Source organism: Mercenaria mercenaria, chromosome 9 (genome assembly GCF_021730395.1).
Source record: "Mercenaria mercenaria strain notata chromosome 9, MADL_Memer_1, whole genome shotgun sequence".
NCBI lineage: Eukaryota > Metazoa > Mollusca > Bivalvia > Venerida > Veneridae > Mercenaria > Mercenaria mercenaria.
Genome location: NC_069369.1, coordinates 22,500,966 through 22,519,607, shown reverse-complemented (window position 1 = coordinate 22,519,607; position 18,642 = coordinate 22,500,966). Strand labels below are relative to the sequence as shown.

At 35.6% G+C, this 18,642-nt stretch overlaps 1 protein-coding gene across 1 annotated transcript in view; it reads left to right on the top strand.

Annotated features, from left to right (window-relative positions):
- Positions 1 to 18,642, top strand: part of LOC123546033 (dysferlin-like) — a 121,674-nt gene that overhangs the window by 38,914 nt on the left and 64,118 nt on the right. Inside the window, exons 12-21 of the mRNA XM_053550454.1 lie at positions 1,095 to 1,171; positions 3,195 to 3,206; positions 6,873 to 6,973; positions 8,252 to 8,365; positions 8,813 to 8,912; positions 11,814 to 12,016; positions 12,342 to 12,448; positions 13,591 to 13,786; positions 14,859 to 15,011; positions 18,436 to 18,573. Of these exons, the coding sequence (XP_053406429.1) occupies positions 1,095 to 1,171; positions 3,195 to 3,206; positions 6,873 to 6,973; positions 8,252 to 8,365; positions 8,813 to 8,912; positions 11,814 to 12,016; positions 12,342 to 12,448; positions 13,591 to 13,786; positions 14,859 to 15,011; positions 18,436 to 18,573 (1,201 nt within the window). The remainder of the gene's footprint in view (positions 1 to 1,094; positions 1,172 to 3,194; positions 3,207 to 6,872; positions 6,974 to 8,251; positions 8,366 to 8,812; positions 8,913 to 11,813; positions 12,017 to 12,341; positions 12,449 to 13,590; positions 13,787 to 14,858; positions 15,012 to 18,435; positions 18,574 to 18,642) is intronic.

Here is an 18,642-nt window from a genome sequence, read left to right as displayed (position 1 = left end):
TGATGGTATGAAGACAGTTAATAAATTTTGAAGACATTTTAGCAAGCCATCAACCAAGATATACAAGTTAATGAAGAATATACCAAGCCAAAGCATGGTTTGCCTTTTCTTAACCTTCATATGGCCAAGAAAAACAGTTATGGTCAATAAAGAACCAGTTTTCAATGGTTCCACCTCACAGCATTGTTGAGACCATCAAAATATAATTGCAATGCACTGAGGCTGTGTTAGTGACTGTTTCTTTAGTATGCATAACTTCTGACAGTATCGTCATATTCATACCAAAGTTTGCAGTGAGGTTAGTATAAAGATTGATAAAGATAGTGAAAATCATGATATTATATTTTTCGTTATTTTCCCTTCAATAAAGTACAAAGTCTATGCTATTTTGAACAGCCCTTGTATTCTATTTTATATAGGTAAAGTGGTGTATCTCTATATCCTTATGTGTAACAATTTAATTTTTCTAACATATAGGTATACTCTTCTAATGGTACCAAATTTTCTCTTTATTTCAGATTATTTCCTAACACATATATTACCTTATTACTTATACAAGTATTATTAACTTGTATTTAGTTTGTGCAAATATGACATTGGTATCATTTGCGTAGTAGTACACAATCAATTAAAACATTGTAAATTAGTGAGAAGTCCTTTGTTCCATATCGTATGCCTCTATAAAAGAACATGAAAAAAAAAACATAATAAATTATAGCATTTTTTTAAAATATTAAATACATGTTCACATAAAATGATATGTAAAGGCTGAAAGAAAAGCTGCAATATTTTCAGGACCTATTACTTTTTTTGCATGGAACTATATTTGTCCTGAAAATACAAGAAACTGAATTGTACAAAACTGAGGGTCAGCCAGTATCAAACAAATATACGTAGTACTTGATACTTTAATACGTATTCATTTGCACAAGTTAGGTACTTAAATTATAGCATGAATAATTTATATGTACCCATGTTGTACCCAGTATTCCCAGGTATGCGCACACACAGTCACTCACATTTCAAGTTTTAAAATTACAATAGGTCGGCTTTTATGGCTTTCAACCTTTCTTGAACTTTTTTCATCAATACAGGGACAGAATTTCAGAGGACGATATAATCGGTACAAATTTTCTTGAGGTGTCACAAATTTCATCTCCAGGAGACAATGGTATACAATATTCTTGTTTGCTCTTCTTTTTCTATCATTGAAAAAAGTAAATTGAGCCGTGCCATGAGAAAACCAACATAGTGCGTTTGCGACCAGCATGGATCCAGACCAGCCTGCGCATCCATGCAGTCAGGTCAGGATCCATGCTGTTCACTTTCAAAGCCTGTTGGAATTAGAGAAACTGTTAGCCAACAGCATGAATCCTGGCCAGAGTGTGCAGATGCGCAGGCTGGTCTGGATCCATGCTGGTTGCAAATGCACTATGTTGGTTTTCTCATGGCGCAGCTCAAATTAGTTATCCAAGTTCCACAACGTAGCAAGTATACTTCAGCTAGTATAGGGAGTGTTAGTTAGAGTGGATTGAATCTGAGTGAACAATACACATGTGCATCTTTCATTAACATAGACAGAATGTTTAGTACATTAGAATGGAGTGCTCTACCCTTTCAAGTGTATGTTTTTGAATGAAATGTAAGAGGCAATTTCCTCAGCTGTGACTTATAACTAAATTTAAATGTTTCCTAAAATCCCTTTTATTCCTTAAACACTTACTCATTATTGTACCATCCACAAGGTAAAAGCTCCCTCTTTTTATGAGCCCGCCCGCTTCGCTTAGTAGGGAGAGCGTTGGTCTACGGATACCGGGGTTGCAAGTTCGATCCCCGGGCGGGGCGTACGTTCTTCGTGACGATTTGATAAAAGACATTGTGTCTGAAATCATTCGTCCTCCACCTCTGATAATTCATGTGGTTAACTGCTTAGTTTAACTGCTGTTACATGACTGAAATACTGTTGAAAAAATGGCGTTAAACACAAAACAAACAAAGCCCTTTTTTTATGTGACCGAAGAGAGGCATACCTTTTCTGGTATTAATATTGACTTGGCTATGATTAGAGAAACTAGGATTATAATATTTGGTGTCTTATAAACTATTGACTGGTGGTTCAGTTTATTTTTTTTTCTAATCAGAAAGCAGAGACCACTTGCCCAAAGACAAAAGAAATCTCAGCATGGAAACTTTTTAACAAAACACTTGTTCTGCAAATGCATCTCTGTATTAAATAGTTAAAAAAGCTTCAGTCTCTGTATTAACTAGTTAAAAAAACTTAAGTGTTAAAAAAACTTGAGGTCACTCCCCTTATAAACACATATCCTTAGTGACTGTTTGACCTATAAAACTTTTAGTTCCCTTTTCTTTATTTATTTTTGAAGAGTTTGGTTGTACTTGTAAAAAGTGTATATATATGACAAGCTTACTTACTGCTAATTTGTAAATGGAATTGCTTCAGCTCAGTGCTAAGGAACTTCTAAAAAAGTCATATTTCCATACGAATTGAGATAAAGTAAATCATAATTTCTGAAAATTTGACTTCATAAATTGCAATTTCATTTGAAAATATTTATATTTATTTGCTACTTAATTGCTTAAGGTAGCAGAGCGCCCAGCAGTTTGTAGTTCTAGAAGACTGTGTATTATTAAGGAGTGTGCCAATGTTTAGAATAGCCCTGATATGCAAAGCGCTTCATTAAAACTTGTGATCACTATTGCACTGTTGCATGATGTTTATAGCTCAATGTTACACAATGTTGTCAATTATTAGAACATGCAAACAGATGCTTGCATGATTTGCTTCTCAGCCATTGTGTATATTTCCATTTCCTTTCAATTGTTTTGCTGAAAATATTTAAAAAAATTGAAGTATGTCCATTCTTAATGCATTTTTTTTTTAAATTGGAAATTACAATTGTAAGTTGTAATGAAGTTGTTAGTTGACAATAAATTACATGTTATCTTTGTCTTCTAGAATTTAAATAGATATTCATTTTAAGCCAGATTGGATGAGCCAAGAAAAGTTGAGGTCTTTGAATAATTTGTTCCTTATGATTTTAATGAGAAATTCAGTAAAACAAATAGAAGGAAAACTGAAATATTTTGCATTGGCTTGCTGACATACCAACCTTATACTGAGCAGTTTATTTTCAAAATGACTGCTAACAAATATTTTTTTCTATGGTTTTTAGAGAAAGAGGAGGGTAAAGTTACTTTTGTTTTGAAAAAAAGAACTATATTTCGAGCACCATTTGATATTTTTGTGTTAATGTTTGTTTTCTCTTTTTTTTGTAGTTTTAATCATTTTACAAGCAAATTTAGCTGTATACTTTTCTAAACAGAAAGAATATATACTTTTCTAGACAGAAAGGATAATTACTTCACCATTTCAAGTTGAAATAGTGTGGTATTTGATATACTTTTTAAAGAATTTATTGTATTTTCTTTCAAATACATGACATTGTATAAATTTGGTTTTGAATTTAGCTTGACATTTTTCTTTGCCTTTCAAAAAGTTTGCTGCTTTATTTTCAGTGTGGGGTATCACATGATCAAAATAATCTCTAAACAAAAATAAATGTACAAATAATATGGGATGATATTAAAGGGAATTCCGATAGTTTTTTTTATACGCATCTTTGGAATTCTGATAGTTTTTTATATGCATCTTTCTGCGCAGCCGACACTTTCTATGGAAAACTGAACTGAAGTCAACATTTGTTGAAACATGTTACAGACAGTCTTAAATGTGAGGAATCTTGAATGAAATAACATTTTTGATAAGTTTTATTAGTAATCAAATGTTGATACTGGTTTATGTTGTATTGACAAGTATCATGCCTGACAGGTATCTTGCTATTTTTGTGGTTGTGTTTTCACATCGCATTTTAGTACAAAGACAGTGTTGTTCATATAATGTAAGATAATTGACTTAGTACTGATAAGACAATATCACCTTTCAGATTATTTAGTATTCAATTATAGAAAGAATTAAGAATTTTTAAAACTTTTTTTAACTTCTAGCAGACATACATGTAATCAATTTGGCCAGGTTCGCGCCATTTTCCGTCCGAACAGGTGTTGTATTCTAGCGGTCTTAACATAAAAATTAGCCTGGTGACCCATACATTTTTAGCCATTTTTATGCTCACAATACAATTATCTTTACATAAGAAAAACAGGAAAAAAATCTATGAAAGAGTTTTTTTCAAAATTTAAGAAAATATTCTTCACTATGGGTATTTTTCACTGAAAAAAGTTCACAAAAGTAAATCTGAAACAATATTTTTGTTTTATTTGTACCCATTATTGTAAGGATAGAGTATAACAAATATGACTATGATATCAAATAAGTATATAATAATATCTGTAAAAAGAAAAAAACCTTATTGTGCTGTCTTGATGTATATTTTGGTTGGTATTTATAAGAAAGCAGCTAGAAAATTATGAAAATGTTGAAAAATCGCTAGCAGTTTCAGCAACAGTGGGTGTGTTCGAAACAATTTTTCACAGAAACAAGCCAGGTGACCTATTGTTTTTATTTGTTCATTGTTTTCAGCACAAATTTTCCTATCATATATGTGAATTTAAAAAATTTCTATGAAAGGAAAAAAACTATAGGAATTCTCTTTAAAGCAAGTTTTGCTGTAAATCTAAGATATAGTCTATCTTATAACAGCATAGTTGTATTCTAAACATTGCATAGATTTTAATCACAGCCTTCTTAATTTCCTTTTCCTAAGTGTTTGCAATTGTTTAAATTTCATATCTAAATAATATCATGGTTACTTACCGGAGATTTATTCATGTTCTTCAAAAAATTACTTTAGTTTAGAGATTATTTTGATCATGTGACTCCCCGACACTGTTTTGTAATTTTAACAAAATCTATTTAACTTGTTATTTATTTTGGAAACAATTATAATGAAGCTATGAATTTGAAAAAGAATTGCCACATTTTTACTCATGCTGATTAAATTGGTTTTTGGTACAATTATTGACATTCTAGAATTTCAGATAGAAAATCAGAATTTGATGTTTAGCTCAAACACTAAATGTAATAGTATACCTAGGAAGTAATTTAGACAAAATAATGACACTTTTTGATGGCATAAATTGTAATTTTAGATAATTCACAAGATTTCTTTGCAGTTTTCATGCCCTTTTGTAGATTTTGCCTGAGTCTGTCTTTTTACTGTCTGTTTTAATGCCTTGATTCCTGCTGGTATGTTACTTAGACAGTTTTTAGCTCACCTGTAGCCAATGGCTGGTGTTGAGCTATAGTGATCACTTTTTCTCTGTCATTCTTCCATTGTCAGTAGATAGTTCCTTCACATAATATCATCTCTGAAACCACTCAACCAGTCTTGATCAACCTTTATAATGGTGTTCCGTTGTTAGTCTTTAACCAAATTATTTAAAGAGTATTCAAAGATCTAATCCTCAGAAGCAGACAAACAGAATTATGTCTCCCCCATACCCCTAATATGGGGGAGACATTGCCATCCGTCTGTCTGCATTAAGCTTGTCCGGCTTTCACAGGTTAAACTGCAGGCCGGATTTCAATGAAACATCGTAGGATTGATCAGTACCAAGCCTAGTTGTGCATGTCGCCGGCATGTTTGTCTTCGCTGCACAAAATGGCCGCAAGAGCTAAAAGTAGAAAAATCTTGTCCGGCTTCCACAGGTCAAACTGCTGACTGGATTTTGACGAAACTTCTCACAGGAGTAATCAGAACAAAGCCTAGTTTAGCATATCGCAGACACTTTTCACTTCCTGCATGCACAAAATGGCCGTCAGAGCTAAAATAGAAAAATCTTGTCCGGCTTTCACAGGTCAAACTACTAGCTGGATTTCAGTGAAACTTCACAGGAGTGATCAGTACCAATCATAGTTGTGCATATTGCTGGCACTTTCTGCTTCACTGCACAAACTGGCGAGCAGAGCTAAAAATAGAAAAATCTTTTCCGGCTTTCATGTACAGGTCCAACTGTTGGACAGATTTAAATGAAACTTCACAGGAGTGATCAGTACCAAGCCTGTTTGTGTGTTATAATTGCCGACACGTTCCGCTTCGCTGCACAAAATGGCAGCCAGAGCTAAAGGTATACATAGGTGGGAGACATATGTTTTTGTGACAAAAACACCTTGTAGTTCATAACGATTTTCATAGGAATGATTATTTGGGAGACCCTTGCCGTCTGCTCCACAAACATTTAGGCCAGTTTTGGTGAGCTGAAATAGGGCCATCACTATTCTCTTGTTTCAGATCTTGTTTGATTAGGTTTTGTTTACAAATGACGGTATATTTTTGTATCAACAGAAAAGGTTAGAGCCACAAGTTACCTAAACTTTTATAGTTGCAGAGAACTTTTGTCATGTAGTTTAGTGAATTTCATTAAATTTTTTGTGCAAGCATAGTTTTTTAAGAATATTCTAATTTGTTTTAAAAGTATTAATCAATAATGTTTTAAGAATTTGACAAACTGAAAATTATGACCTAACATGTGTAAATGAGGTTCTATATAATTTAGATTATGACATAGGTATGTCTTGGTATATTGAAAATAATATTTAGCTTACATTATGAAATTCTTGTTGCATGACAGCAAGGTATAAGGGAGATAACTGTGATAACCCCAGTAGGCATTTTGTTTGGTTGTCTTTCTTTTTGCTTCATTTCTATTTATAGACATAAATGTATTTGAATAAAAATGTATGAAGAAAAAAATTTCCTAAGGTTTTTAAATACTTCCTTTGCTTATTCAATATTTTATAGATTCATTGAATTCATGTATCACTGGTCTTGATTATTCAAAATGATATTATTTGACAGACACATTTATAAACATTTTGTATTTTATTAAAGGTTTCCTTCCAACATTTGGACCATGTTTTGTGAACTTCTACGGCTCCCCCAGAGAATTCTCAGAGCTTCCTGATGAGTATGAGGAACTGAACAGTGGAAAAGTAAAGTTCTACCTTTAATTCATACCATAAATGAGCCACACCATGAGAAAACCAACATAGCGCATTTGCGACCAGCATGGATCCAGACCAGCCTGTGCATCCACGCAGTCTGGTCAGGATCCATGCTGTTCGCTAACAGTTTCTCTAATTGCAATATGCTTTGAAAGCAAACAGCATGGATTCTGACCAGACTGTGCGGATGCGCAGGCTGGTCTGGATCCATGCTGGTCGCAAACCCACTGTTTGGTTTTCTCATGGCACGGCTCAAATACATTTTCCAAGTATCAGTATTTGCTAGATCAATTAGTTATTTGGGCCTTTATGGCCAAGTGGTTAAGGTGGTTGACCTTAATTTTTACTTGCCCCTCAATGCTGTGGGTTCAAGTGCTGCACAGGTCACCTTATGAGGAAAATATCTAGTCTGGTTACAGATTTAGCAAGATTTACCTAGATTGTAACCATCCATGCCTGAGGTAATGTTTGGGGCAGCTGAGGTCTTCCTCCTCTGCTAAAAGCTGTTAAGTCACCATATGACCTATATTGTGTCATTTTGACCTAAAAAACAACAGAACAAAAGAGGTAAATCATACACTGTTGGAAGACTAAGTTAGAGGACCAGTTCCTTTATGGAACTGTGATACTGAAATTCTGAGACTGGTTCTCACATTGGTCATTTGTAACCTGGTACACTGCTAGTGTGTAATTTAAACAATGGCATAGTATTGTAAAAATGTTCAGCCCTCACTTCTTGTCATACAACCCTGTTATGTCAGTAGTGAGAACTTGAATCATTCAATTTGGAGTTTTCTTTAATTCAAACGACTTCGGTATTGGAGCCAAAGGGAAGGCAGATGCTTTACATGCAGTTAGATTGGTATTTAAAAACAGATATGCAAATAAATATCCAAAACATCATTCTTTGTGTAGCGGAAGAATGGGTTGATTAAGGAAAAGTGGTAAATATTTAATTTTAATATGCTTGTCTCTGTTAAAACACGCTTACGCTAGAATGATGTCACATTAACGTGAGGTGACGTCAATATTTCTGTTGCGACTAAGAAAGAGTGCTGCTATATTTTGACACTGTTTATACACTCGGTCGTACAAATAATTTCACCCAACATATAACCGCCCAACCGCCCATCGTGCATAAATAGTGTTAAAACACTCTTTTACTATAAATAATTTCTTAAATAAAGTGTTAAAACAGGTTGGCTGAGATTAAAGATGTATTAACTAGACAATCTATTGACATGAATGTTCATTTTTGCTGGGCAGGGTGAGGGAGTGGCATTCAGAGGTCGAGCTATGGTTGAGTTGAAGACAATTGGCGGTGAATTACCAGATGTTCCTGTGGAAGATATCAATCCTGAAGACACGCTAAAAGTTCAGGTACACTTACACGATATGATCATTTTGATAAAAAAGCATTGCCTAGATGGACATATAAATTTATATATATATATATATATATATTGGTCTGAATGAAAGAAGCAAAGCAGGGATCAACAAATTTGTTATTTAGAAATTTACCTTGAGAAACAACACATTCCTCATAATTTGGTGTTGATATTGAAATGAAAATGGATGAAATTGACTGGTTTTCCAAAGGTATGCTGCAGCTTAGAACCTGTATTGCAAACAAATTAAAAATGTCGACCAGAGGTTCAACCAGGGAATCATGGTATATGTAGACATTCATTGAAGGCAAATGGAAGTGTAGTTGTTAAGATTCACTGAACAGTCTGTTATTATGTCAGAGTCATGTAAGGAAAGTAAATCAAAACTTTTCAGTAAGTAGTACTTCAAGATGTTTTATTAAAATATTCCTATTTTCAGAAATTTATGAGAAAACGACGTTACAAGCTCCATGCTGCTTTCCTACATGCCACAATGGTCAGTGCTATAGATGCCCCAGTAGAGTTTGAAGTCAGCATAGGTCAGTATAAGGTCAACTGTTTAGATGTGTCCCCAGATTTCACAACCATGCAATGGATAAAGAAATATCATTTTTAGGATGTATGTGGCAATTTTGGGTAAAAAAAATCCCAATAATAGAATTTGTTTAAACTTTGTATATGAACACTGTGTCATATTAGAAACAGAATTTTGAAAAAAAAATGGAAGGTCACTATGCTTGTTCAGGAGTTAGCTGCCCTTGAATATGCAAGTTTGAAGAAAAATCCAGTTTTAAGGGCAGATAATTCCTAAACAAGCATGGTGACCTATGATTGTTTTTACATTTTCTGTTTCTAACATGAAATTGTGTTCACATACAAAGTTTGAACAAATTCTATTTTTGGAAAAATTTTGCCCCATCTCTCATACAAGAAACTGCAGCAAGTATCTTTAAGGCTGAATGTGCCTAAATGTTGCTTGCTCTTTGAATTGTTAGCCACAATATGTTATGTTCTTGATATTATTATATCAAGTGTTTTTTATTAGCTCACCTGTCACAAAGTGACAAGGTGAGCTTTTGTGATCGCGCGGCGTCCGTCGTCCGTCCGTCCGTACGTGCGTGCGTGCGTGCGTCCGTAAACTTTTGCTTGTGACCACTCTAGAGGTCACATTTTTCATGGGATCTTTATGAAAGTTGGTCAGAATGTTCACCTTGATGATATCTAGGTCAAGTTCGAAACTGGGTCACGTGCCATCTAAAACTAAGTCAGTAGGTCTAAAAATAGAAAAACCTTGTGACCTCTCTAGAGGCCATATATTTCACAGTTTCATGATAATTGGCTAAATTGCTTGCTCTTGATGATATTAGGTCCAATATCGAAATGGTTCGTGGTCAAATACTAGTCAGTAGTTTAAATTAGAAACTCTGAGACTCTTAGAGGCGATTTTTTAGATCTTGTGACATATTGTTTAGAATGTTCACCTTGTGTATTAGCAAGTCGAACGGTCAGTGGGTCAAAAACTAGTCATTAGGTCTAATGAAAACCTTTTGACTTTAGAGGCCATCTCACGACTTATGAAATGGTAGATGTCCCTGTGATTCTGGGCAGTGAAGGGTCCGTGGGGGTAAAAACTGGTCAGTATTAAATAGAAACTTGTGACCCTTAGAGGCATTTTCTGAGATCTTCGATATGGTCGAGTTCACTGTGATATCTAGGTCAGGTCGAACTGGGTCAGTGGTACAATAGTCATAGCTAAATAGAAACCTGTGACTCTAGGCCATATTTTCAATGGATTTCATGAATGGTGGAAATTCAGCTTGATGTACTAGGTCAGGTAATGGTATGTGGGTCAAACTAGTCATGTCGAATAGAAACCTTGTGACCTCTCTAGGGCTTTTTCTAGATCTGAATGGTGAGATGTTCCTGAGAATCTGGTCAGTTTAAAGTGGTGTGCCTTCAAAAACTGGTATTAGTCATATGAAAACTTGTGCCTCTCTAGCTATTTTTCATGGTCTCAGAAATTGGTCAATTTTTATTGATGAACTAGTACATGTGTCACTAGGTCATAGTCAAATATGAATACGACGTCTACTCAGTTCAACAGGTTTGTGGGGATAGGTGAGGTTCAGGACCATATGGTCTTGTTAATCTTTTCTGAATATGTGGATTGTACTTGTACATTGCGAAATGTAACATTTATGCAATGCATCAGAATATAGTGCTTTATATGCCCACTTGGGGGGGGGGAGGGGCGCATTAGATTGCCTTTCGCGTCCTAAAAGAAGTTGTGTCGCGCCATCCAAGTATTTGACCGAGTAGACGGAGTGTCAGATGTGAGTTGTGCACTGGGTTTCCTCTGATTCATTCATCGTGTGGAGTAGGCCAGTAGGAATTGGTCATTTTATGTTGTGTCGCACCTAGCTCCAAAGTATTGATGTAGAGTCACAAGTTTACAGATGTGGTCAGCATGTGTAGTTGTGCACCTGGGGTTTCGCATCCAGTTCATTCAGTCGGTAGGAGTTATGGCCTGACTTAGTAAAATGTCTGTTAATGTTGTGTGCACATATGTCAAAGTATTTGACTAGTCACAATACAGATGTGGTAGCATGTGTTGTGCACTGGGTTCGGTCCAGATTCATTCAGTCGTGTAGGAGTTATGGCCCCTGACTTAGTAAAAAATTGGTCATGTTAATGTTGTGTCGCACATAGGTCCAAAAGTATTTGACCTAGAGTCACCAAAGTTTACAAGAATGTTGGTCAGCATGTGCAGTTGTGCACCTGGGGTTTCGCGTCCGGATTCATTCAGTCATGAAGGAGTTATGACCCCTGACTTGGTAAAAAATTGGTCATTTTAATGTTGTGTCGTGCGTAGTTTCAAAAGTATTTGACCTAGAGTCACCAAAGTTTACAGGAATGTTGGTCAGCATGTGCTGTTGTGCACCTGGGGTTTCGCGTCCAGATTCATTCAGTTTTGTAGGAGTTATGGCCCCGACTTAGTTAAAAATTGGTCATTTTAATGTTTTGTCGCGCTTATTGTTTTCCCAAAGTTGATCTGTGTCCTTTGTCATGTAGTGGGGGCATCTGTGTCCCATGGACACATTTCTAGTTTGTAAAAAGTAAACCTATATTAGATTAGATAAGTTTTGATTATGTTTTCATGCATTCAAAAACCTACTTTAGAAGCTTGTGAGTGCTTTTGACAGCTACTATAGGGTTTTAAAGTTACGTGTTCTAGTAGGGAGAATTTTCTTTGGGAAATTTAATCAGTATCAAAATACAGTGTCTTATTTCTTCCAATCCACTGTTCGATGCGAGAAAGTTGTCGGCTATATTAAGCAAACAAAGTAGTACTTTAAAATATCTAAAAACACTAGTATGTTTAGTTACTGCTACTATGGACTGAAATATAGTATGAAAACTGACAAATTTTGTTTTCACAGGAAACTATGGTAACAAGTTGGATGATTACATAGCTCCGTGTGCATCTACTACCCAGCCTACTAATGCTGTATTTGATGGTTCACACTATTACTTCTTGCCATGGGGTGGTACCAAGCCTTGTGTGGTGGTTGATGCCCAGTATGAGGATATTGGTTGGAGACTTGAGGCGTTGAATTTGTTTGAAGGCATAATAGCAGCTCTGGTGAGTAGAATGCATCTAGACTCAGTCTTGTATCATCAGTTAAGTTTAAATCTTTGGTTACCATAAAACGCCTTCAAAGACAGATAGAATTTATTTCATAAATTTAATACCTACTATATAAGATCTGCTTTTGAGGGGACTTCCATCACTATGTGCAATACTGATTAACAGTATACATTTGGCAGGGAAAAAACACTGAGATAAAAAAAAATTTAACTGAAAAATAAAATTCTTGTGAATAGAATAAGTTTAACAGTAGGTAAATGTAGATGTTGTGTAAATTAAGATTTTAATATATGTATTAAGCTTTTCTTGATTTGTAAAGGAATCTAACATAGAACAAGTGAAGGTTGGAATAAAAGCTAAGCTGCCAACCCCAGAACTGGCTCAACTGCTGATATCAGCCCTGGATCAGCTGGTGGAGGACTGCAGGTAAGTTTTCATGTTGTTTTACTTTCATAGAAGTTGATGTGTCTGTTGTTTGACTCTAAACATTTCTAAAACAGATAGAGATATATGAAAATGCAGTTTGGACATAGGTGTACATTTTTAGCTCGACTATTCAAAGAAAAGTAGAGCTATTGGACTCACCCATGTGTCAGCGTCCCGATTTTGTTAAGGTTTTGTATGTAAGCTGGTATCTCAGTAACCGCTTGTGGGAATGGATTGAAATGTCACACACTTATTCACTGTGATAAACTGACCTACATTGCACAGGTTCCTTAACTCTATTTTGCTTTTTTACAAAATTAAGCCCCTTTTTCGACTTAGAAATTCTTGGTTAAGGTTTTGTATGTAAGCTGGTGTCTCAGTAACCGCTTGTGGGAATGGATTGAAACTTCACACACTTATTCACTGTGATAAACTGACCTAAATTGCACAGCTTCCATAACTCTATTTTGCTTTTTTACAAAATTATGTCCCCTTTTCGACTTAGAAATTCTTGGTTAAGGTTTTGTATGTAAGCTGGTATCTCAGTAACCACTAGTCTTGTGGGAATGGATTGAAACTTCACACACTTGTTCACTGTCATGATCTGGCATGCACTGTGTAAGTCCCATAACTCTACTTTGCAATGTTTTCAAAATTATGCCCCTTTTTCCACTTAGCAGTTTTGGTTAAGTTTTTGTATGTAAGCTGGTATTTCAGTATCCACTTACGGGAAAGGATTGAAACTTCACGCACTTGTTCACTTTATGAGCTGATAAGCACTGTGAAGGTTCCATAACCCCTTTTCCCATTTTTACAAAATTATGCCCCTTTTTCGACTTTTGTATTCATTCAATTGACAAGACTGTTGAATAGTCGAGCGTTGCTGTCCTCCGACAGCTCTTGTTATTGCCTGATCTCTTAGCTGAAAGCACTGATTGCATAATAAAGATAAAGTTAACAGTCTGTAGATTCTATAATAATTTTACTTATATTTTTGACAATTTTCATTCACCAAGTGCAGTGAATATTAGCAGAAAGTAACGAAAGTTATGAACAGTTGAAAACATAGCATAAATAGTGACTATTTATTTTAATATTTGTTTGTGAGCTTTATGCTATTGTGGTGTGATCTTTTTTTACAGAAAGCCATTACCAAAGGCCCAGAAAGGAGTGCATCTAACTACAGAACTGGATAGTCTGTTGACAGGCTACAGAGAGTGTGAAATGGAAAATCTTATTGAGATGGCAACAACCCTCCGAGAAAATGCCACCGATATAAACGAGGCTCTCAATGAGGCTGAAAACTTCCTACAAATTTTAAGAAACCTCGCTGTTGAGGTAATAAAAGCTTTCAAATTTCTCAGTACCAAATAAGCTAGACCATAAATTTCTAAATAGGACTTTTTCTGCAGAGTGCCTTTAAGTATTAGTTATATTGTTAAAAAGCAGATTCTTCCCACAGCTGCATCTGCCATACTTAATGGTCCCAAAATGTGCAGTTGAGGATGACCTGGGTTATAACTGTCTCTGATCAGCTTTATTGATTTACAGTTCCCGTAAACTTGTTTTATTTAGTTGTTTTGAATAAGGGCAATAGACCTAAAAGATATAGGTTCAAATTGATTTAGCTGAACATTATAGGCAGAATCAGAATGAAGCAAAAATGATGGGAGTTGAAAACATGTGATTATCAAATGTGTATGTAATTCATATTTTGAGTTTTTTAGGGTTTAAAGTTTCTACATAGGGCAATGTTTCAGATAAAGGCTGGTACAAAATCTGGCCAAAACAAAATGTTTTGCATTTTTATGCGCCCAAAGGGAGCGTATTATGTTATGATGCCATTGTTCATCCGTCTGTTAGCAATTTTGTGTTTGCTCTGTAACTCTCGAACCCCTTGAAGGATTTCGAAGAAACTTAACACAGATGTTCACCAAATTGAGGCAACTTACAGAGTGCATGTTTTGGATGGCTTGCTTCAAGGTCAAGATCAAGATTAGGGGTCAAAGGTCATATAACTTTGTTACGTGTCTGCTCTTTAACTCTTGAACTGCTTGAATGATTCTAAAGAAGCTTGGCACAAATGTTCACCATATCGAGATGACGTGCAGAGCACATGTTTTGGATGGCTTGCTTCAAGGTCAAGGTCGCACGTAGGGGTCAAAGGTCATATAACTTTGTTATGTGTCTGCTCTGTAACTCTTGAACTGCTTGAAGGATTTTAAAGAAACTTGGCACAGATGTTCACCATATCAAGATGACGTGCAGAGCAGATGTTTTAGATGGCTCGCTTCTAGGTCAAGGTTACTAAGGGGTCAAAGGTACTTTGACATACCTTCGGGTGTATATTGCTCCACATTGCGGTGCTCTTGTTTTTCTGTATATGTAACACTGAACTTCCCTTTTGTAGCCCCAGAACAGTATGCCAGATATTATCATATGGATGATAAGTGGAGAGAAGAGAGTAGCGTACCATCGTATACCAGCAAACACACTGCTATACTCCAAGAATCCACTGTATTGTGGAAGGGAATGCGGAAAGATACAAGCCATACAAATGAAGGTTCATCTTCTTTATATTTGATTATTACATATATTGTGATGGAAGGATTGATGAGTCCTAAAGACACGCTGTTTTGTATACTAAATGTTAAAGAGATTCATTGATGATTCATCTGTATTTTTTGTTGTTGTTGAATTGAGTGTGCAATTGACTGAAAAGTTTGGTTGCAGTTTTAAAGCATTTAAATTCGTTAAAGAAAATTAGAGAAAAGTGATAACAATCTACTTACCTAACATTGCTTTTGAAGAGCCAGTTTAACACAATTTTTATTTAGGCCATGCTGTCTTGTTTCTGTTTTAACTATTTTACAGTTGGTAGATGCTTGCATGTTTCTAACTTAACAGATGACAATCATAATAACATCAAAAGAAACTAGAATAATTATAGTGCTTTTTAATTGCTTGTATACGTAATTGTTCAGGGTTTCCTCTGGGTCAATTTCATTTTGCGCCAACAAATTTGCCAATTGGAAAAAGTTTGCTCTACTGGCTCCAAAGTTGGAGCCAATAGTCTGTGAGAGGTGACATATCATATATGTTTAGGTATAGTAATAGTTACATTGCATTCAGTAACAAACGTGTATATAAATATATATAAATATGTATTTAAATTTATTTCAGTTGTTAAGAAATTAGGTATCATAAAGCTGCGATGGCGACATCAAAAGCGTGATTTGTTTTCATTGTTTTGAATTTGCTTCAGACAACATAAACCAACACATGTAGTTATCTAATCAGCTGAGTAATTAAACTCGTTAGTTAGTCCAATTATACAATTAATTTGACCCAAAAAATGTCACTAGCTACTCAATACACTCATCTCAAAGTGTCATACAGGTGAAATAAACAACACGTCATGTAGATCTATAATCAGTCATGCGAAACCTTTACCTTGCATAGATTTCTGGTGCACATTGCAAGAATTTTATGTCCGCGAGAAAAATCTGATCACCAATTTATTTCATTGTATTTTTAGCTCACCTGTCACAAAGTGACAAGGTGAGCTTTTGTGATCGCGCAGCGTCCGTCGTCCGTCCGTCCGTGCGTGCGTCCATGCGTAAACTTTTGCTTGTGACCACTCTAGAGGTCACATTTTTCATGGGGTCTTTATGAAAATTGGTCAGAATGTTTATCTTGATGATATCTAGGTCAAGTTCAAAACTGGGTCACGTGTGGTCAAAAACTAGGTCAGTAGGTCTAAAAATAGAAAAACCTTGTGACCTCTCTAGAGGCCATATATTTCACAAGATCTTCATGAAAATTGGTCAGAATGTTTATCTTGATGATATCTAGGTCAAGTTCAAAACTGGGTTACGTGCCTTCAAAAACTAGGTCAGTAGGTCAAATAATAGAAAAACATTGTGACCACTCTAGAGGTCACATTTTTCATAGGGTCTTTATGAAAATTGGTCAGAATGTTCACCTTGATGATATCTAGATCAAGTTCGAAACTGGGTTACGTGCGATCAAAAACTAGGTCAGTAGGTCTAAAAATAGAAAAACCTTGTGACCTCTCTAGAGGCCATATATTTCACAAGATCTTCATGAAAATTGGTCAGAATGTTCACCTTGATGATATCTAGGTCAAGTTCGAAACTGGGTTATGTGCCTTCAAAAACTAGGTCAGTAGGTCAAATAATAGAAAAACCTTGTGACCACTTTAGAGGTCACATTTTTCATGGGGTCTTTATGAAAATTGGTCAGAATGTTCACCTTGATGATATCTAGGTCAAGTTCGAAACTGGGTCACGTGCGGTCAAAAACTAGGTCAGTAGGTCTAAAAATAGAAAAACCTTGTGACCTCTCTAGAGGCCATATATTTCACAAGATCTTCATGAAAATTGGTCAGAATGTTTACCTTGATGATATCTAGGTCAAGTTTGAAACTGGGTTATGTGCCATCAAAAACTAGGTCAGTAGGTCAAATAATAGAAAAACCTTGTGACCACTTTAGAGGTCACATTTTTCATGGGGTCTTTATGAAAATTGGTCAGAATGTTCACCTTGATGATATCTAGGTCAAGTTCGAAAATGGGTTACGTGCGGTCAAAAACTAGGTCAGTAGGTCTAAAAGTAGAAAAACCTTGTGACCTCTCTAGAGGCCATATATTTCACAAGATCTTCATGAAAATTGGTCAGAACGTTCACCTTGATGATATCTAGGTCAAGTTAGAAACTGGGTCACGTGCCATCAAAAACTAGGCCAGTAAGTCAAATAATAGAAAAACCTTGTGACCTCTCTAAAGGCCATATTTTTCATGGGATCTGTATGAAAGTTGGTCTGAATGTTCATCTTGATGATATCTAGGTCAAGTTCGAAACTGGGTTAGTGCAATCAAAAACTAGGTCAGTAGGTCTAAAAATAGAAAAACCTTGTGACCTCTTTAGAGGCCATACTTTCAAATGGATCTTCATAAAAATTGGTCAGAATGTTCATCATGATGATATCTAGGTCAAGCTCGAAACTGGGTCACGTGCCATCAAAATGTAGGTCAGTAGGTCAAATAATGAAAAAACCTTGTGACCTCTCTAGAGGCCATATTTTTCATGGGATGTGTATGAAAGTTGGTCTGACTGTTCATCTTGATGATGTATAGGTCAAGTTTGAAACTGGGTCAACTGCGGTCAAAAACTAGGTCAGTAGGTCTAAAATTAGAAAAATCCTTTGACCTCTCTAGAGGCCATATTTTTCAGTAGATCTTCATGAAAATTGGTCTGAATGTTCACCTTGATGGTATCTAGGTCAGTTTCAAAACTGGGTCACATGCGGTCAAAAACTAGGCCAGTAGGTATAAAAATAGAAAAACCTTGTGACCTCTCTAGAGGCCATATTTTTCAAGAGATCTTCATGAAAATTGGTCAGAATGTTCACCTTGATGATATCTAGGTCAAGTTCAAAACAGGGTCACGTACCTTTGAAAACTAGGTCAATAGGTCAAATAATAGAAAAACCTTGTGATCTCTCTAGAGGCCATATTTTTCAATGGATCTTCATGAAAATTGGTCAGAATTTTTATCTTGATGATATCTAGATCAAATTCAAAACTGGGTCACATGAGCTTAAAAACTAGGTCACTATGTGAAATAATAGAAAAAACGACTTCATACTGAAAACTGGGTCATGTGGGAACAGGTGAGCGATTCAGGACCATCATGGTCCTCTTGTTTAATTGTTGGAGCCACTAAAATTTGCCAATTGAAGATTTTTAGCACCAGAATTTATTTTTGTCACATTTGGCGTCATTGGCGACCGACAGCGGGAACCTTGATTGTTGTATACCAAGGAGGCATGGAACAAAATGGAATATATTTTATTTACCAATTGTTGGAAATTATTGACATATAATTCACAAACATGAACTAAACAAAGAAGACTTGATACAGCTATTATAAACCTTCTGATGACAATATTTCTTTCACTTCAGTATCCTGGCCACAAGGCAGAGAAAAAGCATGACGTTCCGGCACTTTTGAGGATCAAACTTTGGTTCGGCCTTCAGGGTGATGAGGAAACCTGGCACCAAATGCAGAAGGAGGGTGAAATGGCTGTGTTTGCTGAGACGGTAAGAATCATTTTAAGTGTGTAAGGTTTCCACTGAGCTCAGAAGAGAGAGCATTTGAATATCTTTTGA